Source organism: Manis pentadactyla, chromosome 4 (assembly GCF_030020395.1).
Source record: "Manis pentadactyla isolate mManPen7 chromosome 4, mManPen7.hap1, whole genome shotgun sequence".
Classification (NCBI taxonomy): Eukaryota; Metazoa; Chordata; class Mammalia; order Pholidota; family Manidae; genus Manis; species Manis pentadactyla.
In genome coordinates this window covers 108647748-108675719 of record NC_080022.1, presented here as the reverse complement: position 1 = coordinate 108675719, position 27972 = coordinate 108647748, and the positions used below count along the sequence as shown (strand labels likewise).

At 39.1% G+C, this 27972-nt stretch overlaps 1 protein-coding gene and 1 long non-coding RNA gene across 3 annotated transcripts; one reads left to right on the top strand and one right to left on the bottom strand.

Moving 5' to 3' along the window:
* The first annotated feature begins 205 nt into the window (after positions 1-205).
* Positions 206-27972, top strand: FMO5 (flavin containing dimethylaniline monoxygenase 5). 2 transcript variants are annotated; one of them, XM_036924419.2, is made up of 9 exons: positions 206-341; positions 769-945; positions 10879-11067; positions 13214-13376; positions 14148-14290; positions 17191-17390; positions 20454-20806; positions 22301-22373; positions 26489-27972. In XM_036924419.2, exons 2-9 carry the CDS (start codon positions 811-813, stop codon positions 26832-26834), a joined length of 1602 nt encoding a protein of 533 aa, XP_036780314.2. In that variant the 5' UTR covers positions 206-341; positions 769-810; the 3' UTR covers positions 26835-27972. The 2 variants fall into 2 exon arrangements, with proteins under 2 accessions (XP_036780314.2, XP_036780313.2); XM_036924418.2 differs by lacking the exon at positions 206-341 and having other exon boundaries at positions 562-945.
* On the bottom strand, positions 1814-2409 carry LOC118931701 (uncharacterized). Its single transcript, XR_005032473.2, has 2 exons — positions 2148-2409; positions 1814-2006 (listed from the first exon to the last, which is right to left on the bottom strand). It is a non-coding gene; the product is annotated as an uncharacterized LOC118931701 (long non-coding RNA).

The window sequence follows — 27972 nt, the reverse complement described above, 5'->3', positions numbered from 1 at the left end:
CCCAGCCTCAGCGCATGGACATTTTAAAGTAGATTTCTACCATTAGCTAAAACCAAAGACCCAGTCTGTGAGGTGGGGGTTGGGTGGGGAGGTGGGCGAGGAGGCTGGGATCTTTTTTCACAGATCTCCTGAAAGGTACGTGCTCTTCACTTAGGCTTTTGCAGCAAGACTTGCTTTGGGGTTATTGACAGCTTCCTCCCCAGTAGGAGTTTGTCACTTTAAGGCAAATACCAGGAAGTTAAAAGTGGATACGGAGGGGCGAGCGGGTTGGACATACCCGTCTCTCCGTCTCCAAAGAGATTTAGTAGTGCGTGTGGGCAATTGCGCTGAGAAGTAGAGAGGTTGTAAATTTAATTCTTTTTTGCCCAAAGCCGTTTGAGCCCAAGTTTTATTACCCCTGGTGTAGGGCGGGAGCGCCGCGGCGCGGGCGGGCTGTTCGCTGAGAGGAGGTGGCGAGGAACCGCCCTGCCTCATAGGCGATTGCTGTTTACACTTTGCTGCTTTATATTTCTTTGGAAACAGCCTGTAGAGTGGCTTCCAAGTGGCTGAGAAAGGGTCAGTCAGGTGCTGCAGGAAAGGCAGGGAGACTGGCTGCCACAGCCAAGCTCGGGGTTTTTCCAGCTCAGGGCTCCCTATTCCTCTGCACAGCAATTCCTCTGGACAGCAGAAGCTGGCCGTCCCCAAAGGCACATCGTATTGCAGCATTTATTTGGAAGCTTGAAAGGTGATAACTGATTGTGCTTTCTGTCTTTGCCATCCTTCCTTTAGGACACATTTCACTGAGACATCCAGTGAAGACCTCTGGAGACCATGACCAAGAAAAGAATTGCTGTGATTGGGGGAGGTGCTAGCGGGCTCACCTCTATAAAGTGCTGCCTGGAAGAAGGCTTGGAGCCCACCTGCTTTGAAAGGACTAATGACATCGGAGGGCTTTGGAGATTCCAGGTAAATCTCCTGCTTCCTTGATACTTGGTACCCTTGCGGCAACTAGATGAGGAGTGTTAGTTCACAACTTCAGGAGCTTCCTGGGTGTAATCTGAAACTGGCACACAGACACAGAGGGCAGGGAGAGAATGAAGAAAGAGGCATGCCATTCCAGTTTAGTAGGTGGCAGGCCTAATAAGAAAGGGAACTTATATATGAGGCTTGTTTCAGACCTCGACAGATGAGTACATCTCTGCACTCACCTGCCAGAAACTTAAAAGTCTATACTTTTATAGACTTTTGCCTTAACTGGGTTCAGTGTGGACATACACTGTTGAGAAGTTCTCAGTAACAACGTGCTCTCTCAAGGCTGTGTCCTCTGGCAGCTTCCAGCATGAGGAAGGCAAGCAGAATGCACTTTTTAAGGACGGGAGAAAGTGAGGAGCCTCTAAGGGTCCAGCGTGCTTGTCACCCTGTGGTCATGTCCTCTCAAGGACACTCCAGCCCCGGTGACAGCTCATACAATCTCACATGCCACTCTCTCCTGCACTGTGCCTTGAGTGGTCAGCAAGGGGTTTCACTAGCATGGAAGTGGCTCATTTGACAGCTGTCTGGCTGCATCAGAGGCAGACACCCCAGCAACAATACAGGCACAAGCAGGAGAAAGCACAGATTGAGATATACTGATTAAGAGCCCCATGATCCAAACCACTGATTTCTTAAGTTCCCTTGGCGAGGGTTTGTATTACTCTGTTCACTTCTTGTCCTCATGTGGCTTAGCAAACATGATACGTTAGTGGACTCATAATCACATATGAATACACATTCTGTTTGGATAATGGTTCAACTTCCTCCTTGTAAGGCAATAATAATGTCCAAGGCCATCCTATTTGGAATACGGCTTTTTTATTAGAGACACTTCAGTGTTGAGTATGGACAGACTTGTTGGCTGTCAGCCAAGGCTTGCTGGGTGAACGCAGTAAGGCCTTCTGCATGTGCTGTAACACCCTCCGGCCATTGGAGGAGACAAAGTTGGTGGCCAAGTAATTGTACCAGTGGAAAATGGAATGTGCTCACCTGGCCTGGAGGGAAAGGAGGTTTGTAATTGTTGTTACTGTGGGGCAGACTCTCACCTGTGCCCAGGGAAAACCGAGGATGCAGCCATTGCCAAAGATTTATGCCACATCACTGCTGGCTCTCATTCAGGGTTACCTAATACTTACCAGAGTGGCATGACCAGTCAATGCCTAACCAGTTGCTAACCTTTAATAGGACAGAATAACTGCACAGTTCCAATGATATCCATCCCATATTCCTTGCACAATTGGGTTGGTTCTGTTAAGAATGATTTTTCTGTTCCTAACATAGAGGTGTCCAGGTGTTCAAATATCCATAACCAGGGGTAAGCCATATAAACCCATCCCAAATCTGAGCATAGTCATCCATGGTTCTAGTGGTGGTATTTTTAGGACCCTCCCAGCCAGCAGTCTGTGTAAAGAAAAAGAATACCCAGTGTTATTGATAATGTGTGCCACAGGCCAAGTTTCAGGATCAGTATTGATAATATCAGATAATTAAGAGTTCTAGTCCTAGCTTGGTCTTCCTTAATGTACTGCTTTAGGGCCTTCCAACACCCTTTCCAGAGTAGCTATACCCACCGTGGCAATCCTGATGCACTAGAGAGGAGCAGCTGCTCACATACCCAGTGATTGGACTGATTCCTTTATCAGGCATATGGGTGGGCCCACTGCACAAGGCTGTTTCCTGCAGCTGCCCTTCCCATGACCAGACACCACAGGACCAAGTCAAAGACAGGTATTTAGCAGGAACCTATATGGGAAGGTCTTCCCCCACTAGAAGAATTATACTTGTGCCCTGATCCTTAGATGTTAATGTGGCTACAGCTTAGGAATGTGACCAGGTTGTGTATAAAATACATGTTGGCTGGGGGAGGCAGCACTGACAGATGTGAAGAGATGGACTGGGGGTGTTGTGTTCTGGACCAGGGCCCCACCATTTCCCCTCTCTCAATGATGCATGTTCTATTCCAGGTATAGTGTGTTTCAACAGGAAAATGGGATCCCTATGGAGGTTAAGTAGTTCCCCTTCACCAAGGGGTGCAGAGTAACTCAGTCATCCCAGCAGGGCATCCCTTTGCAAATTCCAGTAGTTAACTCCCTTCCCAGGCATGATGAGGCTTGGTGTTCTCAGCAGCATAGCATGTCAGTCCACAATGAGAGTCGCGGCAATGGCTGTTGCCTGTGACTTCTGTACCTTTATGGTACTGGTTGCCTCAGCAGGAGTCCCCATGACTCATATGGGGCAACAGACCTCCTGGTTGATCGTTCAGATGTATTAAAGCCTGGGATAGTACTTTAGTCCCCCCAGCCAAAGTAGTTTCAGCCAAAGTGGTGTTACTTGTAGTAATTTAATCTGCTGCTTTAATATTCCATTTTTCCTTTCTACCAACCCTGCTACTTTTGGGTTATAGAGGAAACAGAATATCCATTCAGGGTCATGTTCTTTTGCCAAAATGCCCAAATCTCTACAAAGGCTTACAGTGCCTTTGTGTTCCTTGAGGTTAGATAGGCTCACATCTTATCTGTTACAGCTTTTGGAATGAAGTGGGTCTTACCCAACCACACAATTCCCAGAAACTTCATGGCGGTGCCTGGGCCTTGAGTTTGCTGTGGGTTCACTGCCTATTCTTTCCCTTGGGTATATCCCAACAAAGCCTGCAGAGTACCCTGTAGCAGGAGCATGTCTTCACATGTTACCATCGTATCATCAGTGTAATGGGCCTGTTTTACTGATGTAGGGAAGGAGAACAGGGACCGCTATAAGGCTACCATACTGTGACATTTGGTGGCACTGTGCAGGAGACTTTGGGGAGGTCCACTGCTACTTGAAAGGCCTATTGTTACCCCTCCCATGTGAAGGCAACATTGATCTTGTGCCTCAGGGGCCAGGGATAGCCTGAAAAAGGCATCTGCCAAGTCCAGCACAGCACACTCCCAGAGCTGTGGCCAAGGATCTATGATGTGGCGATATTGGGCACAGCCACATAGATGGGGGTTGGGGGGCACCACTGTGTTCAGGTCACAGTAGTTCACTGACTTCTGCCAGAACCATCTGCCTTTTTTACCCGCCGTACTGGGCTGTTGGAAGCACTATGGGCAGGCTGTACGGAACCCACCTGGTGCCGTTCTTGGATACTTTCTCTTATTTCCTTATGCTTTCCAGGCAATTTAGATTGACAGTTAACCACTTTTCACAGGGATAGCAGGTTTACCAGTTGCCATTTGGCAGTTCTCAGTGCTGGTTTGATTACTCTAACCCAGAGGCAGAATTCACTAATGGAGGTTTGCCTAAGAGCAGGGGAGCAGGTGAGGAGCCTCCCATTGCCTGGGTCCAAGTCAAGGGTCAACTGACAGTCACATCCTCTCGATGACCTCCTGCAGTGAGATATTTTATCTTGTGTCAGGAAATATGATGGGCTTATCAGTGATTAAAGCAGCTAGAATTCAGCTTGCTGACCTCTCTCAGCATCTGTCATCTCAGGTTCTGTGCAGTTCCCACTCTCCCTAGGCGGACAGCAAAATGGGACCCAGGTATCACTTGTTCTTCCTTTACTGATGTCTATAAAAGTGGCACAGAGATCATTTTCATTTAATGATTTTTGCTGTTATCAAGAAGCGGGTAACAACCTTTGAGGGTGGGGTAACAAAATAACAAATGTTAGAAAATGCAAATTGGTTAGAAAATTTAGAGTGGTTGCTCTTGGTCTGCGTTTAATGTGTAAGTGACCTAGAATACCTGTTTACAACTCCTTGCAGGCATCTCCCTTTTCAACCTGCTCTAACATCCTTATTATTTATTTTTTCTTTTCTTCTCTTTCTTTTGAATTCTAGTTCATTTTAGATAGTTCTTTAATAATCCTTGTTCTTCAACTAGACTATAAACGCTGGCTGCCTTCTTTGGTTTTAACTTTCCCTTCACTTGAGAAGTCAAATCAATAGTTCAAAGTCCTGTCTTCAGAAGAGGGCAGAGGCACCTGCAACTGGGTTTTCTTATCGTTGCATATACTCAATTCTAAAGTTGAGTTGCTTCAATATGGACATATAACCCTGCGACTTGTTACTAACACATAAGGTATTATCTACCTAAATGATAAGCTTATTTGGATGCCAAAGAATATCAATTTCCTTTACTGATCTCCAAAGTGACATGCACTGATTTGCTTTCAAACTCACTTTATATACCAGTGAATGGTATTAAGGTGTCCAGATGTGTTTTATGAAGACTAATACAGCATTGGCCAACTCCTCAAAAAGGCTTCATAGCATTCCTTAGTTGAACAGCAGTGCAGTCTTCTGCATCGTGGTTCTGTCTTTGGGGACTGCCTCTACTTGGCAATAGTCTTTATTCAGTTCTAGGATGGATACCACTTAGCAGACCTCAAACCTCCTCCTGCCCCATGCCTGTCATAATCAGTCCTGGGCATGGGCTGAAAGGCTGTTAATTAGTGTTTAGTATTTGACAAATACTGATGTCAGTGCATCCATGAGATTCTGGTTTTACTGGTCTAGGGTGTCAGTAAAGCTCTCTATAGCGATTGCTAATGTGCAGCCAAGGGGCAGACTTTTGCCCTATAGCTTTTACCACAGCTTTCCCAGGTGATAAATGACAATGACACTGCATTTTAAAACAAAGTCAATAATAGCTTGTCGAACAAATATTTCTGGACTTCAGACTGTTGGATGGTGTGAAGACACAGTTACATAACCATCTGCCACTGCCTCAGGATTTTGCAGTTTAGATAAAGCTGTGTGGAGAAAGGGTTTCTGAGGTTCATGGAATGAACTCTGGTGCCCTGAGCTTTCTGGGGCAGTAACACTAACTTTAATCAGCATATCTCAACTTTGTCTACAAACTTAAAAAAGCAACTAAAACAGATCTCCAGGATCCAGGATTAGTATTTTTTAGAGTTCCCCAGATGATTCCAATGTGAAGACAAGGTTGAGAACAACAGTCCTAAGAGAGCCCTGTCCTACGGGGGATTCTGCGAGTCTGTCAATGGAACAGAAGACCCACATTGTCCTGGCTCCTCTCCCTGAAGGGGAGTCATTTTTCTCCTTTCTTCTGCCCTTACTACTGCCTCCAATCCCTTCAGTTCCAGTTATACTGCCCTGCACCGCTCTCTCTTTTCTTACATGAACTTCCTACTCAAATGTGTCAAGTTATGTCTTTAGGCAGGAAATACAATCAAGGTACATTTGTAGAGGGTGGATTTATTTGTTAATGGTAGGAAAATTTTAAATCCAGTAACAAAAGCTTCTTTTTCCACTCACTGATCCTATAACTGCTCTGCTTCCGTTCTCTTTTATTTATAAAGCAGTGGGTTGACACAGTGATAAATCTTACTTAGGATCTAGTAAGTGTTTGGAAGGGCTTGAAGATTTTTGTTCCCAAAAGATAACACTTTGTTGTGTTTGTGACTTGAAAAATAATATAAATAGAGGAATATTATTGTCACTGGGGCAAGATCTTTGATTCATTTAGTTAAGTGACCATCACAGACCTGCTGTGGAAAGCATGACTCCACTCCTTACACTCAACTTTGAACATGTGAAACACAGGGACAGACTTGTATTTTTTAGTACCTAATATAGTGTTTTTATTAGAATGATTTTAGAAATATCTGTTGAATGAATGAAAACAAATTCATAAGTTAGTAATGTTTCTACCCCTGCTCTCATAGATATCTTAGTTCCAAAATGACCCTGCCACTCATTAATTTTTTTAAAACAATATGCCACATACAAACAGCATGTTTAAATAAACTTCTAATTTTAGAACAGTTTTGGATGTACAGAATTATTAGGAAGACAGTACAGAGTTCCTGCATACCCCATGCCCAGTTTCCCCAATTATTAACATCTTACATTAGGTAAGATACATTTGTCATAATTAATGAACCAGTATTGATACATTATTGACTAAAGTCCATACTTTATTCAGATTTACTCAGTTTTTTTCCCTAGTGGCCTTTTCCTCTTCCAGGATCCCATTCAGGATACCATATTACATTTAGTTGCTGTGCCTCCTTATACTCCTCTTGGCTGAGACAATTTCTCAGACTTATCTTGTTTTTTTGATGATATTGACAGTTTTGAGGATTACTGGTTAGATGTTTTATACAATGTATCTCAGCCTCAATTTGTCTGAGGTTTTTGTCATGGTTACACTGGGGTTATGGATTTGGTGAAGGAAGACCATAGAGATAAAGTGCCCTTTTTATAATATCATATCGATGGTACAGACCATCAATATGGCATCATTGTTGATGTTAAATTTGATGGCCTGGCTTAAGATGGTGTTTGTCAGGTTTTGCCACTGTAAAGTCACTCTTTCTTTTTTCCTGCCTTCCCACACTGTACTCTTTGAAGAAAGTCACTATGCACAGTCCACAGTTAAGGACAACGTTGGCTATTCTAAGCCTTTCATCTTCCTATGTAAACTTTAGAATCAATTTGTTGATGTCTACAAAATAGCTTGCTGGGATATTATTTGGGATTGCATTGGATCTATAGATCAAGTTGGGAAGAACTGACATTTTAACAATATTGAGTCTTCCAAACTATCACACAGAATATCTTTCCATTTATTTGGGGCTTCAGTTTTCTTCATCTGTGTTTTATCATTTCTGCATATAAATCCTATATGCATTTTTGTTAGATTTTTACCCAAGTATTTAATTTGGGGAGTATTATTGTAAATGGTATTGTTTTTAAATTTCAAAATTCAATTGTTCATTTCTGGTATATAGGAAAGTAATTGACTTTCGTGTACATATATCCTACTCTCAGGTACCACACGGTCATAGAAACAAATACAGAATAATATAGTGTGTATGTTTAAGTTGCTTTAACGGCAATATGAACAGAGTTTTGTCAGCTTGGAGATTGAATGGGACATGTAATTCTGTGGGGAGGAAAGTTTTGTCCAAAGAAGTGACATTTGATGTGACTCTTGAATGATATATAGGAATTTTTCAAGCAGTACTGTATACAAAAGCTTTAAGTTATTAAAGAGTCTAGGCTATTTCAGTGACAATTTAATGACTTAGAAACTTATAATTAATTGAGGAGAGCATTAAGTGAAAAAGAAAAAAGAGAATAGGCTAGGTTGTGAGATATGCTTAGTTTCAAAATAATTTGGTTTTCCAGATGGAATCATTAAGCAACAGAGTGATGAGATCTGCTTTGTATTTAGCAGGATACTTATGAAGTGGTGTGGCAGATAAATTCTGCATCATACTGAGATACCATAACATACTAAACCATCCACTTATTTGGAGGGTATTTTAAGTTGTTACTAATGAATTGCTATTTAAAATAATACAAAATGGCTATCTTTATGCATTTGACTTTTATATAATTTTACAATTTTCCTTACAATACAAACTTTTGGGAGTAAGATAAATACATCTTATTCAACTCTTTTTGAAGTAAATTTTGATATATTTCATCAGTTTGTTATGCATTATGTGAAATTTACTTCTTTTTTCTGTGTGTGCTTTTCACAACACAATTCAACGTACATCTACTAAATATTTACTAAGTGCTGTTTGTAATTTTAGATGCTGTGGGGGAAAACCAGGAGTACAATTCAAGGAGCTTGCAATGTAGTTGGGGAGATGACAAATATACTGTAAGACATTATGGAGGTCTTTGAGTCCTAAGCTGAAAAATATAAACTGTAGAAAATGGGGCAACATCCAAAATCTTAATTACAGCAGAGGTGCAGCCACACCCCAGAAAAAACACTTCGGTTAAAACAGGTAGGATAGATTAGAAGAGACTGAGAAAGAAATTTGTGAAAATGTTATTGGCAGTCAAAGAGAATGAGGTCTTGCAGTATTGGGCAAAGAAATGGGAATGATAAATTCAGGATTTCTAGACTGAGAAATTCGTCCGTAGAAATGTGAGGAAAATCATCTCTAGTGTGGACAATGCCATTGAACACTCTCCTTTGTGGCCATTTATAATACTATACAATATTATATAATAATACCCAGCATCCAAATATTGGTTCATTTCTGGAATAAAAAGGGAAGAAGGGACTCTAATTGGTTAAGGTGATTTTCCATAATAAAAACAATTAAAAAATATCTAACAGATTTGAAAAGTCAGCCTTTGTAACATCTCAGTGACAAACTAATAGTCTGGGTAGATATTGCATGATTTTATGTGATCACTGCAACAATGCTATGAGATAGTTATTAGAAAGTTTTTGAGGAAGAAAGGAAGTTAATGTTGGTGGGGTAAGTACATGGAATTGGTGATAATGTTGGAGCAATGCTTCACAGCTTTCAGATGCATCTGAATCACTTGAGAATCTGCTAAAAAGCAGGTTCTGATTCAGCAGGTCTAGGATGGGGCCTGAGATTCTGCATTTCTAACAATCTAACAATCTCCCAAGTGGCGCTGCTGCTGCTGGACCACAGATCACACTTTAGGTAGCAGTGACACAGAGCAGGGGTTCTCAGATCTCAGTGTATTTTGTTAGGCATTAAGATGTTTCTGAGACCAATTCCAATGCATATGTGTGTACTTGGTAAGGAGGTTTCTCCCACACCAACAAACAATTCTTAGACACCAGCAGGATGTCCAAGAATTAAACCTAATTCTGTCTAAATATCTGGAGATAGCTTCAGATTCCACAGGTTGAGGGCTTGGACCTACAAGATTGTCCTTCTGCCCCACTTCAGATGCCAGTCACAAGCCTAGGTTAATATCTGTGCTTCTGACCTACCAGCTACAGATTGGAGGTTTCAATGAGCCCCTCCTTGGGCCTCGGACATCAGATGCCAGTCGCAAGTCCAGGTTGTCACATTTACTTCCTATTGACCAGCTATAGATCAGAGGTTCCCAGGACCTGCTCTTTGGGTTCAATTAATTTGCAAGTGAGGCTCACATAACTCAGGAAACACATTTACTCACTAGCGTTGGTTTATTGTCACTTGGAGTCTTATGTCACTGCCATCAGGTGACAGTAACTGGACATCTGCTCTGACCTCTGCTCACGTGTTTAGAACTTCAGCTGGGACAACTAAAATTTCTGGGGGCTATCTGCACATCTCTATATCCCAGACATTCTCTTCATGTGGTTAGCTTGGGCATCCTCACAGTATGCTGGTTTCATGGTAGCTGGACATCTTACTTGGCTGCTGACTTCTGCCAGAGCAAGCTTTCGAAGAAGAGTTATAGGCAGAAGCTACAAGGCTATTTATGACTTGGTCTCAGAAGCCATTCAGTATCATCCTAATTGCATGCTGTTGGTCAAAAGCAAGTCATTGTTAAGAAACAAAACTTAGCTAAGGAAATTTAAAGATCTAATTTGCTTTATTAATCAATTCCTGAATTGGGCAGCATCTCATCTAGCAAGTAGAAGGGAGCTCCATTGATCTACAGAGAAGGAAAGGTACTTAAAGGTAGAAAAGGAGCTGCAAAAAAGGAAAAAATTATTAGCAGAGAATCCATTGTTTTAGGCAAGGTCACCCTTTCAAGGGGAATTGAAGAAGTCTATCAGTAAATCTTGTAGTGCCAACCAGGAAAATTCCATACTCAATGGTTAAAGGTTACATTCCTAGGGGGGGCTGAAACTACAGTTAGGTTAGGTATTAAGTCTTGGTTTACTGATGTAGGACCATTGACATGAGTGACTCCATCTTTGAACCTGTGGTTTTCTCGTTAACCTAATAAAGACAACTCAGATTCAAGGAGAAGAGACTACACAGGGTGCAAATACTGGGAGATGTGGAGGAGTGTATGTGTGTAAAACTTTTTTTAATTGGCATTTCTTTCAGAAAACTTTTTCAGATGTTGGTTGGCTGTTTATAAGCCATGAAGTTAATTCTCAGTTGCTCTAAATGCTTCTTATTTACTGCAGGAAAATCCTGAAGAAGGAAGGGCCAGCATTTACAAATCAGTAATCATCAATACGTCTAAGGAGATGATGTGCTTCAGTGATTATCCCATCCCAGATGATTTTCCTAACTTCATGCACAACTCCAAGGTCCTGGAGTATTTCAGGCTGTATGCCAAAGAATTTGACCTTCTAAAGTATATTCAGTTTAAGGTAGGGGATTTTGTGTATTTGTGTTTGAAGTTGTTTGTCAAGTAAATGAATAATTTAGCTTCATTTACCAGCACTTACATGTAAAAATTGGTTTGACATGGACGTGTCAGTGCACATGCACATGATATCCTGTCCAGACAAAGACTCCCCTCTGTCTTCTCTTAAAAATATTCATGGAAAGGTCCCTCTTCTATATATTTTGGCTACAGGTCCAGGAAGCCACCTGCCAGAATATTTTCTTTGCCTTCACTTTATACTATGTGGTTGCAATAAAGCAAATGAGGGAAACTGTTTTCCCAGTTAGAGGTGGGGACTGACAGGAATGAGAACTTTAAAACCTTTTGGTTCCACAACTTGCCTGCTACAGCTTAGGCCCTCTATACTTTCCAATGCATTCGTTTTATATGATCACAACCCACTGAAGTAGTTACTGGGAAGTTATTGAGCAAAGAAGTTAACTCTGTTATAGAGGGAGGAACACAGAATTAGGAAACAAAAACTTCAATTCTAGTCTTTGCTGTGCCACTAATTAACTTGTGACCTCAGACAAATAAGTTTTTCAACTTCCATGTGCCTCAGTTTTCTTGTTTCTGAAACAAGATGATTGTACTACATTACTTCAGTGGTTCTTTTCTTCTGTAAAGTTTTCCTTAATTTTTCTATCATTTCCTAACCATGGCCATTCAGCTGAAAGAAAGCCTGAATGGTCTACCTCCTTTTTTCTTTTTCTTTGTTGTGAAAACTCGTAAGATCTACTTTATTAACAACGTTCAAATATACCATACAGTGTTAATGGTAGCCATCAGATTGTACATTACAAACGCAGTACTTACTTATCTTACAACTGGAAGTTTGTATCTTTTGACCACCTTCGTCCAGTTCCTCTACCCCCACCCCCTTCTATTTCCTGATCATTCTGCTAAATCATGCCCTTTTCTGTTTAACAATAATAATAAATGATAATATCCAGTGACAACTTCCAAAGTGAGTCATTCACAGTCAGGTAGACATCTCATCATTTGTTCAAACGCTTATTGAACAAGTGTGAAGATACAAGGACCAAAAGAAAAAAAATCAGTGATTTCATAGTCTAGTTAAGGAGATAAAAAAAGAAGAAAAACTTCATTATATGTATAATTATTAAACCTAAGGAGTTACAGGGTGACTAATGCCACAGAGATCTATTTTTGAAGCTTAAGGAGGGATGCTTACCCTAACAGGGCATGAGGCATCAGGCACCAGGGAGATTTTCTCAGAGGGGATAATATCCAAAGCTAAATTTTGAAGGATGAGTAGGAATCTGCCAAATGAATAAGGAATAAAAGGGTTATCCAAGCAGAGACACCTGCCCATGTAAAAGCAAGAATGTGATAAGAGAAGAACTATAAATAGTGTGGGAGGCCAGATTACACAGGGGTCATGCCTCTATTAGCCCACCAAGACATTATGATTATTGACCCTAGAAGCACATAGGAACACATTCTTAATGTTTCCTTAGGCTGAGTAGAATAACCTTTATTTAGTATTTATTTGTTCTTTAAAGCTAAAACCTATACCACTGACTATTCCATCTCACAGCTGCTTTCCTTATAGTTACTTGTAAAATGAGCATCTATGGGAGCCAAAGAGTGGTTCATTTACATAATATATGAGCCACTGAGATGTTTTGCTACTCTGCTAGAAAAGGGAGCACTATAGGTCAATCACAAGTTTAAGGCTAGATGGTGAAAACAGGAGGTCGGGGGGAAAGAAGACATCAAAGGGTCTCATGATGTCTGGGGGTCAGTGGAGGAATAAGCTTTTAGCACTAGGAGTGACTTAGAAGCATAGGAGAAGCCCAAGCTTTAGTGAAGTGTGGTGTTGCCTTAGGGCATTGTCCAAGGGAGCTAGTAATTTGTACTTTTTTGAAGGAGAATGCAGCATTAGCCTGCCAAACCTATTTAGCCTGCCTCGTGGAAGTTTTCTCACTCTGACCACAGCCCAAGCAACTTATGTGTGGAGTATGAAAATCAAATATCCCTGCATGAGCCCTGTTCTGTGATATCAGCCCTCTGGGTGACGCTCTGTGACGAGAGTCACATCAGGGAAGATGTCCACTTACTGGCCTGTGGTGACAGTCCCATATGACTATCACTTTTCTTTTCAGACCACTGTATGCAGTGTGAAGAAGCAGCCTGATTTCTCCACTTCAGGCCAGTGGGAGGTGGTCACAGAATCTGAAGGAAAAAAGGAGGTGAAAGTCTTTGATGGAGTCATGGTTTGCACCGGCCATCACACCAATGCAAACCTACCCTTGGAGAGCTTCCCTGGTGAGTAGCCTACCAGGAAAGAAGACCTCGCTTCGTGTCTGTGACCTGACCCCTGAGGAATGGGAGGATTGTGTCTGAATGATTCCTGCCTTGGGATGAAATAAAGCTTATCCTAATTCTGTATGTTCCCCAGAAAGATTTGGGGTAACTTGTATTACTGCCAATTGAGAAGTAGAGAGAATGGTAATTTTGGAGACTAGAGAAAAGTTATAGTTAGTTCACAATGACTTTAGTTTTTCTAAGGATCAAATGCAACAATGTGGCGTAAGATCCACATTAGGTTGAATGAGGACTTTTTCAGCAATCAAGGACACAAATATTGAGTTTCTAAGGAAGAAATAAAGCTTAAATAAAGAATTTAATTGCAGTCTTTGGCCTGAATTTTTATTTTTTAAAAGAAGCACTCTATGTATACTCTAGAGTATATAAAAGCATATTTACTCCAATTGAAATGGGAGTAGGTTTTCAAAGAGGATTAAAAGACAAAATAGAATGGAGGTTTTCTGAAACACTTTGGATTTGTGAGAATATAAGTCCAAAATACAGTTTCTGAGTTAAGCAGACTATTGATGATAAGGAAATGACAGGTTTTGCTCTGAGGCTATGGGAAAAAAAATAGCAAAAATATTGAGAAAGGCAAGAGTGCAGCTGAGTAAAGGTAGAACATATGGAGAATATATGCTTAGAATCTACACACTGCAAAAAAAGAAGAATTTGACCAATAATAACAGATAAAGTATCACCCAATAATTATTTTCCCTTCTCTTTCAGGAATCAAGAAGTTCAAAGGACAGTACTTCCACAGTCGAGAATATAAGAATCCCGAGAACTTCACTGGAAAGAGAGTCATTATAATTGGAATTGGGAATTCTGGAGGGGATCTGGCTGTGGAAATTAGTCACACAGCCAAGCAGGTTCATATCAGTATATTATTTACTTTGCTTCACCATGGAAGTTGCATGTGGACTCAACATAGACTATGGATACCTGCACATAGCCCATCAGTGCCCATGGCAAATGTAGGGCTTGGTTTCATTGCCTTGGTTGGCAACATTATGACTTATGATATGATGGAGCCAAGGCTACTAGCCAGACTCCTGTTGTTCAGTTGGCCTCACAGTGAGGAATGAGGTAATATCCACGGATTGTGCTCATAATTCCTATCAGCTGTCTCTTCAGTGTACCTCTAGCTTGGAAGACCAAACACTTGGCTGAGAGAGCTTGTTAGAATGCAGCATTTAGAGGGCAGATCTTCTGTTGGCCAGCATAAGTGCCATGCTCTTATGTGAAGGAATGCACACTGGGTCACTGGAAGCTTTTTGCTCATAGGATGGTGGGGGAGTTTTCCTCCTCACTCCCCAGTTAGAAAAAGAAGCAGTCTAATCTTTCCAAAGCCAACATGGATATCAGTATGAGAAGTGTCTACACTGTAGTGTCTACCCCGCAGCATATGCAAGTAGCTCACCCCAGCCTTTGCCTACAGTAAGGTAACACAGAATGCCATTCATTCTAAAATAATTTCTATGGCCTTGACGTTTTTCTGTTTATTTTGTTTTTTGTATCATAGGTTGTGAATTGGGAGGAAAGTTCATTATAAACTCCTAGAAAAAAAGACATGTCACTGTTAAAATACTTCGTTATTAATGTCTTTATTGAATCATGACTTCACTGGCAATAGATAAGTGCCTGGTTGTTCTTTAGTAACTCTAATTAAGCTGTGCTTCACAAATATGTTTTAAAATATTTTTAAAAAATAGAAACTTTGATGCCACAACTTTGTTAAATGACCTTTACCCAGACACTTCATTCAGTAACACTTCTTCTCAGTACTACCCACATGTATTATCACAGAAGGGATTTCTTATGTTACTCCATGAGTTAATTCAGTAAGCATTTGTCAAGAAATAGGTATACAAACAAAAGGATAAAAATGTGTGTGGGTATTATGAGAAATGAATGTACAGGGTATATGGTGGCGACCCAAAGCATGAGCCTTCTTTACTATCACTAGCTTGTCAAAATGGTCAGTTATCCGGGAGATGGGCCTCACGTGTACTGAGCAATTGTAGAAGGCCAAAGAAGAAAGCATTCAGAGTGTGTGGAGATAAGGTAGCTGTGTGTCAGAAAGCTGGGGAAACGCCAGCAAAACCCTGTCTGCATAGCAGGGCCAGCACTGTCACCCACTGACACAGGCTGAAGAAAATTGCTAGGTTCTAACTTTTTGCTTTACATATTAAATTGTATTTATGAGAAGTTGTTTATAAATCAAAAAATTGTAATGGACCTATAAACTGCAGTGTATCAGGGAAGTTTTGTTATAATACACTTCTGTGAAGAGAAAACATCCCTTTCTTGTAAAACAGTTCTTACATTTTTTTCTTATAAATCCAGATTTATAAATATGCTGTTTGCTTAAAACCAGGTATAGAAGGGAAACTGAAATAAGAAGTATGATGATAGTCATTAAGCATTTATTGAGTGTTTACTATATGCTACTACTCTATACGAAAACATTATGTAGTTCTTGTAACAGCCGTGTGAAGTATTACTGTCACTATTTTACACATAGAAAACCTTTTAGTGGAGGTGTTGATTAAATACATTATCATATACTTTCATGACAAAAGCTATATAGACCGCAGACAAAACTGTTTAATTCCTAAGACCACCATGCTCTTTGAACTGACATGTAAAAGTGCTTAATAATGATAGCACTTAAGGTCACCTCCACTGAGAATATATGTGTGAAGTACATGATTATCCCCCTGTAGACAGGCCACCTTTTTACATGAGTGCTTAGACAAAAGACCATAAAGCAAAGTACTTATAAACCTTACAGTTCTGGACACTATCTCTGAAGGGGTTCGTAGTGTTGAGGAAGTGATGCTTTTGCCAGGTAATTGAATATCAAGCCTTTATCAACTCTGACCACAGATGTTAGCCAGACACAGAAAGAATGACAACTTTCTTATTGTCCTACTAGCAAGCTTCAGTTTTCCGTTAAATAATCAATGAAACATTTCTAAAGCATAGACTTTGGAGTCAGTCAGACCTGGGCTGGAAAGTCAGTTCTGCTATGTACTGGCTATATGATGTCAAGTGATTCATGCTCTCCATGTGTCTGGTCCATAAAATAGGGATACTAATACCTACACCTAAAGAGGTCATTGTATTGACTAAACAGGAACATAGATGAATGACCTAACCCAGTGACTTACAGGTCATAGCTCTCAATAAATGAAAGTAACAACGATTGTGTGTTGGGTGGACTGAAAGGTGTATGTGCTCTACCTCCTTCCCTGCCGAAAACACATGAGAGACATAAAATAAGACTATAAAAAGTTTAATATCAACATAAATGATAAATAACAGTTTTTTTTATAATAATGTAAATAATGTCACAGGCAGAAAAGACTAAGGGTTGTGGAGTAACTATTTTCCAAATGCTTCCAGCTCTACTGTCCCATAATTTTTAAATGAGCTGGACAGGTGGCAAGTGCTAGAGAAGTTCAGAGGATGAAGAGAAAACTGTCAGCCAGAATGGTCAGTGGTATCGCTATGGAGCAGGCAGACTGCATCTGGATCTTAGAAATAAACAAGCTTTGGAGGATGAAGAAGATGGGAGAATATTCTTAGTCAGTGAATACACCAAGTTAATTGTAAGCATAGAGTTTGAGGAGGAAATAAAGAAAGATTGTACAGGGACTAAGAAGCCATACTAATGAGCTTGAGCTTAATCTTGAATAAAATGGGATGTTACTGCAGGATAATGAGCCAGGGAATGGAAAAGCAAACAATTTTTTCTATGCTCCAGGTTTTCCTCAGCACCAGGAGAGGGGCTTGGATCCTGAATCGTGTAGCAGACCATGGATATCCTTTTGATGCATTGCTGTCTTCTCGATTTAAATATGTTCTTTCAAAGATCTGTGGTCAATCATTAACAAACTCATTTTTGGAAAACAAGATGAACCACAGGTTTGACCATGAAATGTTTGGCTTGAAGCCTAAACACAGGTATGTTCTGAGGATGGGAGTGGGGTGGTAATGGCTAAAGCCCAAGAATAAGGACGGTTCACACAGGCTAAGAGTAGAGCTACCTTTCCTGTACACTAAGAGAATCCATGAAATCTGAGATCAGATTCCTACCTTACCCCAACAGAAGTCTAAGTTCTCCTAGTCTGTGACCTTTAGTCTATGATTTTCCTTGGCACTAACCATTTTATCATTCCCCCAGGTACCAGTTCTTTTTACATGATGCTCAACAACAAAATGGTAGTAGAGGGCAGTGCATCATTCATTCATTCATCTAACAAACATTGAGCACTTGTTGTGATCCAGGCATTGTACTGGGCATGAAGATACAGAGATTAAAGATCGAATAATAATACTAATGCAAATAATAATGCCTTATCTTTTTGAGGACTTAATATAAGACAAGCATGTGTCTAAATAAGTTCCACACATTATCTTACTTAATCTGCACAAGAGCCCTAGAGGCTGGTGCTATTTTGTCTCCATTTTGCAGATACAGAAGTTGACACTCAAAGAAACTAACTTGCCCAAGGTCACACAAGTAATAAATGGCCGACTTGAAAAATGGATGTTACTTTAAATATTCTAACAAAAAAGACTGACAATAGAATATGATAAATGCTTGGAGTACCATGAGAGTATGAGGGATGGGGGTCCTCACACAGCCAAGGAGGTAGACTGTGAAAGCATTTCTAGAGGCTGATTTTAAGTTTGTTCTCTCCAACTTTTTATTTTAAATGTTTAGATGTACTTACTACAAAATAGCAAGTATAGTGAGTACACATATAATCCTCACTCATATTCACTTACTAACAATTTACAATATTGCTTTTCTCTCCCCATACCTGTGTAGCATCCACACATGCATACATGCATATTTTTTTCTGAGCCATTTGAGAGTAAATTGTAGCCATTAAGACTCTACCCTACAGTCTTCAACATAAACTGCCTAAGAAAAAGGGCATTCTCTACATAAAGATAATACAATTATACACTTGGGAAATTTTACATTGATAAAATACCATTATCTAGCTAGCATATATTCAAATTTCCCAAGTTGTCCCATATTATTACTTACAGCTTTTTTATTTTTGATCCAGGATCCTACCAGGTATTACACCATTGCATTTAGTCATCATGTCTCTTTATTCTTTCATCTGAAATAATTCTGCATTTTTTTTTTGACATGGACTTTTTTTAAAGAATCAAAGTCATTTGTTTTTCAGAAAGTCTCTAAATTTTGGCTTGCAAAGTTTCTCTGTCCTTGTGTGCAGACTAAACATTTTGGCACAAATACTCAGGTTTTGTGCCTTCTTAGTGGTTCACATCAGAAACCACATGGGATCAGTTTATCTCATACAAATGATGTTAAATATACTCACATGGATAAGATGGTATTTACCAGATTTGTCCTTTGTAAAGATATTTTTTTTCTTTTGAAACTAATCAAAGATATCTTGAGGCTGTGTCTCCAACAACCTTTTTACCCCATTATGGAAATTGTAGTGTCCATAACTTGGGTGATTATAAAATAAATTGAGGCTCTGTGGAATAATAGGAGATGGTCAAAACAGAATAAGGAAGTAGCATTATGAGTACAAGGTCTTGGAATAGCAAAAAATACATTATGCTTTGACACCTGCATGTAATCTGGTTTGGGTGAACTATATATATGGAAAAGATGGGAAAGTGACTGAGTATATCTCCCAGCTGACTGGGCAGGTATGTGAAAACCTATGTATGCTCTGCTAAATAACAAGCTTAGAATGAAGACAGTCCAGAGCCACTGAAAGATTTTAACCAAGTGAATGACATAACAGTAAATGCATTTTAGAACAACCACTCCCAAAATGACATAGAAATAGATGAAGGGAGATGAGCAGGAGGCCCTAAAGACAATTATAATAGTCCAGGTGAATTAGAGAATAAATTCAACTATTCTGGGGATGTTAAGAGGAAAAAGAAAAAGGACTTGGTGACCAGATGTAAAGCTCATAGTTTTGTGGCTCAGGCAACTATGTGAATAATGTTATTGTTGGTGAAAAGGAGGAAGTTTGGAGAGACAGATGAAATCATGAGGTTGGAATGACTCTACCTAATGGTTAGAGTCAAAGCATAACCAAATGCAACAAACTAGTAATAGTTGTTTAAATGCATCATGTTCCTGAGGCTCGGCCAGCTCAGTCTGAACATGATGGGCTGAGAATTCTCAAGAGCTTTAAACTCTGGGTCCAACGATTCAGGTTGCTTTTTAGAAAGGTCCAAGACACTAGAAACCCTGCCTTAACTTTTTGGCATCCTAATCCTATGCTGTCTCTAGGAAACACAATTTAACAGTTCCAGAGGATTCCAAGGGTGTTCATAGAAAACCATTTTGGTATAAATTCTAAATTCCTAGGTTGTGTAACCTTGGGCAGGCAACTTAACTTCTTTAGGCCTCAGTTCCCTCATTTATAAAACTTGGATGACACCTATCTTTCCTCTTTCATTGGGTTTGTGTGAGACTCATTTAAGTTAATGTATGTAAAACCAATTTATAACTGTAAATTACTATACACATGTAATTTATTATTCAGTTTGGAAAATGGTAGTCTAAGTTAGCTCTTGGGTCTTTGACACTGGAAATGAGACTAAACAGAATGCAATAGTCCAGTTCTGTAGACTTGATATATGCATAGAAACTATTGGCCTGTGTTTTATCGTATCACAGAGAACACTACTATTTGAAAAAGCATACATGCATGCTTCAGAAAGCCCATTCTTCCTCCACTTCTCCACCATCTTCCTTTTCAGTGTTACCCAGAGTCTGACTTCTGCTCTGAGATCTTGATCTGTGACAAGCTGGTATACGTTAGACCTTTCCCAAATTTCATGGATAGACCATGAGGGAGAACATTGCCATATTGTTTAACTGCCTGCCTCAGAGTAGAATTAGTTACATGTTACTGATCTCTCTCATTCTCTTTCTGTCTTCCCCAACTCCAACCTCTCTCTCTTATATTCTCTCTCATTTCTCCTTCTTCTGGTCCTTATCACAACCCACAGAGCTTTGAGTCAGCATCCAACAGTAAATGATGAACTGCCAAATCGTATAATTTCTGGCTCTGTGAAGGTGAAAGGAAATGTGAAGGAATTCACAGAAACAGCTGCCATATTTGAAGATGGTTCCAGGGAGGATGACATTGATGCTGTTATCTTTGCCACAGGCTATAGCTTTGCCTTTCCTTTCCTTGAAGATTGTGTCAAAGTAGTCAGAAACAAGATATCCCTGTATAAAAAGGTCTTCCTTCCTAACCTGGAAAAGCCAACTCTTGCAATCATAGGCTTGGTCCAACCCTTGGGTGCCATCATGCCCATCTCAGAGCTGCAAGCACGCTGGGTCACTCAAGTATTTAAAGGTAAGTGACAATGCAAGTTGACTACTTAATTACTTGGTGGCACATTTAATTATATTTATGTTCTTGCTTTTAAATAACTGAGAGAATATTATGATTGTACTAGTGACTGGCACAAAATTAGAGCTCAAAAATTAATTTTTGAGTGAAAATAAACTAGTTATTTATAATATGGACATTGTTGGAATCTACTGAGAAATTTTCCCAAAATAGGCATGCTTTGCTTAGTGGTGTTTTACTTAGTAAGTCTGTGGTGGGGCAGAGACCCCCACACATTCCCAAAGTTTTTCCAGTGTGCACTCCAGGTTAGAATCCACTCATCTGTATTTTAGGCAATAGATACATATTTGTGAAGAAGATGAATTTCATATTCTTTCATTATAGATACAGAAAGTCAAATATAGAAATCGTGTTACTTGATTTCAGCCAAAAAGTAAGACCTGGTTAAAGACTACTACAGGATGTACAAAATTCAACCTCTCAAATTCTCACTTTCCCCCCTTTTTATATCGTCTTTCAGTTTAGGCTGGGAGAACATGAGGAAAATCTAGAGTTTGGGATAGAAGGCTTAATATGAGTCAGCAGAATGATAGGGCTTCTAAAAGGCTTAAGTATGTTTAGCATCATTTAAAAATGTTAATATCATAGAACTTATGATTGTTCTCTAAACTGGCCAAATCACACTCAGACATACTTTAAAAGTGAACTTGGAGTGCATTAAAAGGAAAGAGACAAGAATAGTTAAGGGATTTGAAAATGTGCCATTTGAATTACAACTGAAGGAGTGGAGGGGGTTAGCCTGGAGAAGATAAGATTCAAGGGAGATATGAGAGTTCCCTTCAAATATTTGAAGAGGTGCCCCATGGCAGAAGGATTTGATTTGCTTAGTATCACTTCAAAGAGTTGAACCAGAACCAAGGAGTGAAACTTTGAGGATTGTACAATATCAACTTAACATAAATAACAAACAAACTTTCCTCTATTAGCCAGGGCCATTTCAAGGTGGAAAGGGCTGCCTCTGAAATTGTGGAGTCTAAGCAGGATAGGAAAAAATGGAATTGAGAGTTTATTTTTACTTCCTTCTCCCTGTGCTATAATATAGCCTCTTTGTTATTAAGAGTACAAGTGTGGTATGTTCCCCTACCCTCCACCCTTTTACTTTATACTTCATTTCCCATATACTTTTAAGGCCATCTACCATTTCCTCACATCCATATTGCATTTTCCAACTGAAAGACTGTATTGAGGAGGAGGCAGGTATTGGTTGGAAGTCAGAGTAGGAGAAATACCTTCCAAAGACAAAGTAGAATAGAGCTAGCTACTGATGTTAATATCATTATCTGTGGTGGTGGTGGTAGGGTATGGTTAGCAAGTGAATTGTAACCTTGAGTACAGAACATTATCCTGTATTTCACTGAATTCTCCATAGCACAGTCATTGTTAATAGTATTATTATTCTTACTGAGGTACTGTTACACTTAAAATTTTCTTCTCTAGGGATAAAGACATTGCCCTCACAAGGTGAAATGGTAATAGAAATAGCTAAGGTTCGAGAGGAAATGGCCAAAAGGTAAGAAATTCTCCTAGGAAGGTATGTGGTTAATTTGTCTACTTACTTAGTTCTTTTTTTTTTTTTTTTTAGTTTTTCTAAATGCTTTTTTAAAAATTATTAAATTATCATTGATATATAGTCTTATGAAGGTTTCATATGAATAACATTGTGGTTTCAACATTCACCCATATTATCCAGCCCTCACCACCCCCGCATTGTAGTCACTGTCTATCAGCGTAGTAAGATGCTGTAGAGTTATTACTTGTCTTCTCCGTGCTATACTGCCTTGCCTGCAATCTACCACCTATATTGTGATTGTGAATTATAGTGCCCCTTAATCCCCTTCTCCCTCACCCTCCCCACTCCTCCCTTTGGTAACTACTAGTTCCTTCTTGGAGTCTGTGGGACTGCTCCTATTTTGTTCCTTCAGTTTTGTTTTGTTTTTATACTCCACAAATGAGTGAAGTCATTTGGTACTTGTCTTTCTCCACCTGGCTTATTTCACTGAGCATAATACCCTCTAGCTCCATGCAAGTTGTTGCAAATGGTAGGATTTCTTTTCTTTTTATGGCTGAATAATATTCCACTGTGGATATGTACAACCTCTTCTTTATCCATTCATCTACTGATGAACACTTAGGTTGCTTCTATATCATGGCTACTGTAAATAGTGCAGCAATAAACATAGTGGTGCATATGTCTTTTTGAATTGGAATCTTGTTTTCTTCAGGTAAATTCCTAGAATTACTGGGTCAAATGGTATTTCTATTTTTAGTTTTTTGAGGAACCTCCATATTGCTTTCCATAATGGTTGAACTAGCTTACATTCCCACCAGCAGTGTAGGAGGGTTCCCCTTTCTCCACATCCTCGCCAGCATTTGTTGTTCTTAGTCTTTTTGTTGCTGGCCATCCTTACTGGTGTGAGGTGATATCTCATTGTGGTTTAATTTGCATTTCTATGATGATTAGTGATGTGGAGCATCTTTTCATGTGTCTGTTGGCCATCTGAATTTCTTCTTTGGAGAAGTGTCTGTTCAGATCCTCCTCCCATTTTTCAATTGGGTTATTTGTGTTTTGGGTGTTAAGGCATATGAGTTGTTTATATATTTTGGATGTTAACCCCTAATCAGATAAGTCATTTACAAATATATTCTCCCATATTATAGGATGCCCTTTTGTTCTGCTGATGGTATCCTTTGCTGTACAGAAGCTTTTTAGTTTGATGTAGTCCCACTTGTTAACTTTGGATTTTGTTTCCTTTGCCCAGGGAGATGTGTTCAGGAAAAAATTGCTCATGTTTATATTTAAGAGATTTTTGCTTATGTTTTCTTCTGTGAGTTTTGTGGTTTTATGACTTACATTCAGGTCTTTGATCCATTTCAAGTTTGCTTTTGTATATGGAGTTAGATAATAATCCAGTTTCATTCTCTTACATGTAGCTATCCAGTTTTCCCAACACCAGTTGTTGAAGAGGCTGTCTTTTCTCCACTGTATATTCATGGCTCCTTTATCATATATTAACTGGCCATATATGTGTGGATTTATATCTGGGCTCTCTATTCTGTTCCATTGATCTATGGGTCTGTTCTTATGCCAGTACAAAATTGTTTTGATTACTGTGGCTTTGTAGAAGAGCTTGAAGTTGGGAAGCATAATCCCCCCTGCTTTATTTTTCCTTCTCAGGATTGCCTTGGCTATTCAGGGTCTTTTGTGGTTCCATATACATTTTAGAACTATTTGTTCTAATTCATTGAAGAATGCTGTTGGTATTTTGATAGGGATTGCATTGAATCTGTAGATCGCTTTTGGCAGGATGGCCATTTACTTTGTTCTTACTAAGAGCAACATTGTACGATATTTATTTTACTCATGTTAATTTAAGGATTTGGATTATATTTGAAGAAAAGGAAATAACAGTTAGTGTCAATAAAATGGAGAAATAGCACCCAGTGGTTTGATTACAGATGGGAATGGACAGAAAAGCTTACAAAAAGTGTTTAAAATACTACATTCAGGGCCTAAGAGAAAAAAATCAAGTAGGAAAAAGCACATGGAGAGAAAATCAGGTGTATTATTTTTGCAAGGATTACTTGGAGTGCTAGCAGAGCAGCCGAGAAAGGAAGAATGACATGAAGTAATGAGAGGAGGATATGATCGAATTATGTAGGTAGATCTACAAATCTGCAAAGGCCACTTTCCTGGCTGTCATCATGTAATAGCACACTCAGGTTACAGTGGCTCCTGTTATGAATAGTCCATATGATTTGGGAAGGTGCTAATATCAGCTAGCTGTTTGGTGCTTGAGTGAACACAGTAGTTTAGCAATCTGAATTTCAGAACTTGAGTTTATTCACCAAGTGATTTTTATTTGGACAAAGTGGAAGTTGATTGTAAGTTCCTAAATTTTTGTGCAAAAGTCAGAGGCACAATTATTCCAGGCCCAATTAACTGGTTATATTATTGTAACCCTCCCCTATTTGGAAGGAGGAGAAAGAGTTTTTATTTAACCCTGATACCCTTTCCAAGGATTCTCCTATTTTCCACCTTTCACTGCCAAACTTCTGTAATAAATATTCTACATCATATGCTCTAATTTCTCACCCTTTTCTCCCTTTTGAACCCTCTGTATTTTAACTTCCAACCTTACTTCAGCAACTGCTCTTTGGAAGGTCATCCATTACCAACTCCATTTTCCTTCTTTTCACTACTGAGTTTGGCACTTTTAACATCTCTTTCTTCTTGGAGTACTTTCCTTGCTTTTCTGGCACTAAACTATCCTATTTCAGTTTTCCTCTGCTCTTCTTTTTAACTTATTTTTGTCTAACTACCTTCTGACTGTGAGCAGTCCCCAAGGATATAATTTAACCTTTATTGAGGGTTATCTAATATATACAACTTAAGTTTTTTATATGTATGAGTTTACTTAATCCTTGTAATAACCTTAAAAAGTAGGTACTAGTGAATCTCTGAATCTCTTTTGTGAAACTTTCATGAATTCTACAGCTCTTGACCTACTGCTATAGAATAAATGCATGCCTATAAACCCTTGAGCCAATATAACATTCATAAGAGAAAGCTCGCAAATTCTTTCCTATGTTATTTTCTTCTCTTCTAAATGTTAGTCCTATCTTAATAAATTCCTATTTGACCATCTATCAGTTCCTCTGGAATTCCAGCTCATGAACTCTACCTCACTTGTATTCTATCATTTTTCCTGTCCTTTTCTCTTAGATTCCTTTAGTAAAACCACCTAATCTCAATTAGCTTAACTTGGCTTTTGTTTTACTTCCTTTCTGATGTACTGTTCTTTTATTTACATTATGGAAAGTAAAAAGAAGAAAGCCATCAGTTATCTCTCTAAAACCTTCTACAGGTGTCACTGTTACCATATTTTCCCTCTAAACAGTCCTTTTTAGCAGTTCAAACCTGCACTTGGTGTAATCATTCCATCTGGTTCCATTTAGAGGGCTACTTCTTGTGGGATACACACCCCCCCCACTTTCAGGATTCCAAATTAACATGGGTCCTAGGTAGTCCTTCACTGTGGCCCATACCACCACTGCCCTCACAAACAACTGAAGATCCCAAACTTGAAAATGTTTGTGGTAGTTTTCTCCTCCTGATAATATCAAGAGTCCTCTGAATCTGGGTCTGCTATGTTTGCCTGTCTACAGCCATCCCCATTTTCTACAAGTTGCCGCCTCTACTATAGGTAGTGCCTACAGATATTCCGTGTTTATATTCTTACTCATTCCTGCTTTATTCCTTAATTCTCCTGTTCCCCTGATTTGTAATACTTTCCTTTTTTGCTGTCAGCTTATCTATATCTTCCACAATAAGGGACTTATTACAACCCTATTTTAACTACCCTCTTCTATGTTTTTATTTAGCACTCTAAAACCACAATTTACCCAAACTCTTCTATTCTTCTGTGCTTCATGTGTATCTATCTTATATCTTCCAGTAGATTATAAGGCACTTAAGGATAGAGACTATGTCTTTTCTTTCTTCTCTATTTTCCACAGCTCCTGGCCCAATATTGAGCAATAACAGGCACTCAGAAAGCATTGATTAGTTGATTGATTGATTGATTGAATTGCTGATAGCCACGGTTTCTGTTTTCTTTGCTTCAGGTATGTGGAAAGCCAACGCCATACTATTCAGGGAGACTATATAGAGACGATGGAAGAGCTTGCTGATCTGGTGGGCGTCAGACCCAATTTGCTGTCTCTGGCCTTCACTGACCCCAAATTGGCATTCAAGTTATTTTGGGGACCCTGTACTCCAATCCAGTATCGTCTACAGGGCCCTGGAAAATGGGATGGAGCTCGAAAAGCTATCCTTACTACAGAAGATCGTATCAGGAAGCCACTGATGACAAATGTAAAAGAAAGCGATAAATCCATGACTTCAACAATAACAATGGCCAGGTTTATTCTGGCTGTTGTTTTCTTTGCTGTAATTCTGACCTATTTCTAGCTGTCCCATTGTCCTTGCCTTTATTTTCTCAATGAAGAAACTGTCTTCAATGTTCTAGGCTCATGGATCTTCCTAATAATCTAGCATCTGCCAATAGGTTCAACTTGGTTGAAAAACATGGAATTTTAAATTAACTGTCCTGTCCTTTTTTGACCTCTTTGTTCCCATATTAGGATCCAATAAGACTTTACCTTTGGAAATATGATAAGTAGCTGTTAACTGTTGTAGCGTGGCCTACAAAAGTGATTTGTCTTCTTCCACTCCTACTTTTTACCCCCACCCCTTCTGCCTACACTTAGAGTCTAAAGTAATATGTATTTGAAGAATTCACTTATGTACTAAATTAGAATTAAATATAGGGAAATTCTGTTTATAATAGTTCTTCTTATAACATACAGTGTAGTTCTTGAAAAACAGAGCAAATGAAATGAAAAGCAGGGTCTCTAGCTTATGTCCCAGGGAAAAGCTGTTGACTCTGTTTTCTCATCTGTAGAATTTTTGCTCTATTCTTGTCTCCCAGAGAAATTAATTAATTTGAAACTAGATTTCCTAAAGAAAGGTACTGTATAGTTAAGCCAGGTGTATGTTTATAAATAGGCTATTGTGTAATATGTTTTGGGATTGCTGCCTATTATTTAATAAAAGATAAAATTTGAACAGCATTAGAAATTACTATCTTTCCCAATATATACACATGAAAGAACTAGAAATGTGAGAACTAGAGCTTCTTCCTAATCATACAATTATTTATACATTCCCTGCCTAATTTACCTGTGGCATAATGTCTTTTGAGAATTTGAGAATTGGTATTATTTCTTAGGTCTTTTTCCTTTCCTAATCCTTGTGATACTGGGACTTATAATCAATTAAAATGGATTTAGTATCTTTTAATGTGCAGATTATTCTGATTCAAAAGTAAATTGTGATGGTGGGAGTCTAGTAAACATAATGTTCCTCATGTAATTGTAGATTGTTGATACCAAAAAAAAAAAGGTAAATTGAAAGTCATTTGCTTCTTTTTCATTTTCTGCTTAACATGTAAGTTTGTTGAATTAATAGTCCTTTGATAATATAATTCATAGTTGTCAGCAATAAGTACCCCAATTTCCTTTTTAAATAAAAATTATGTAATTCTAAA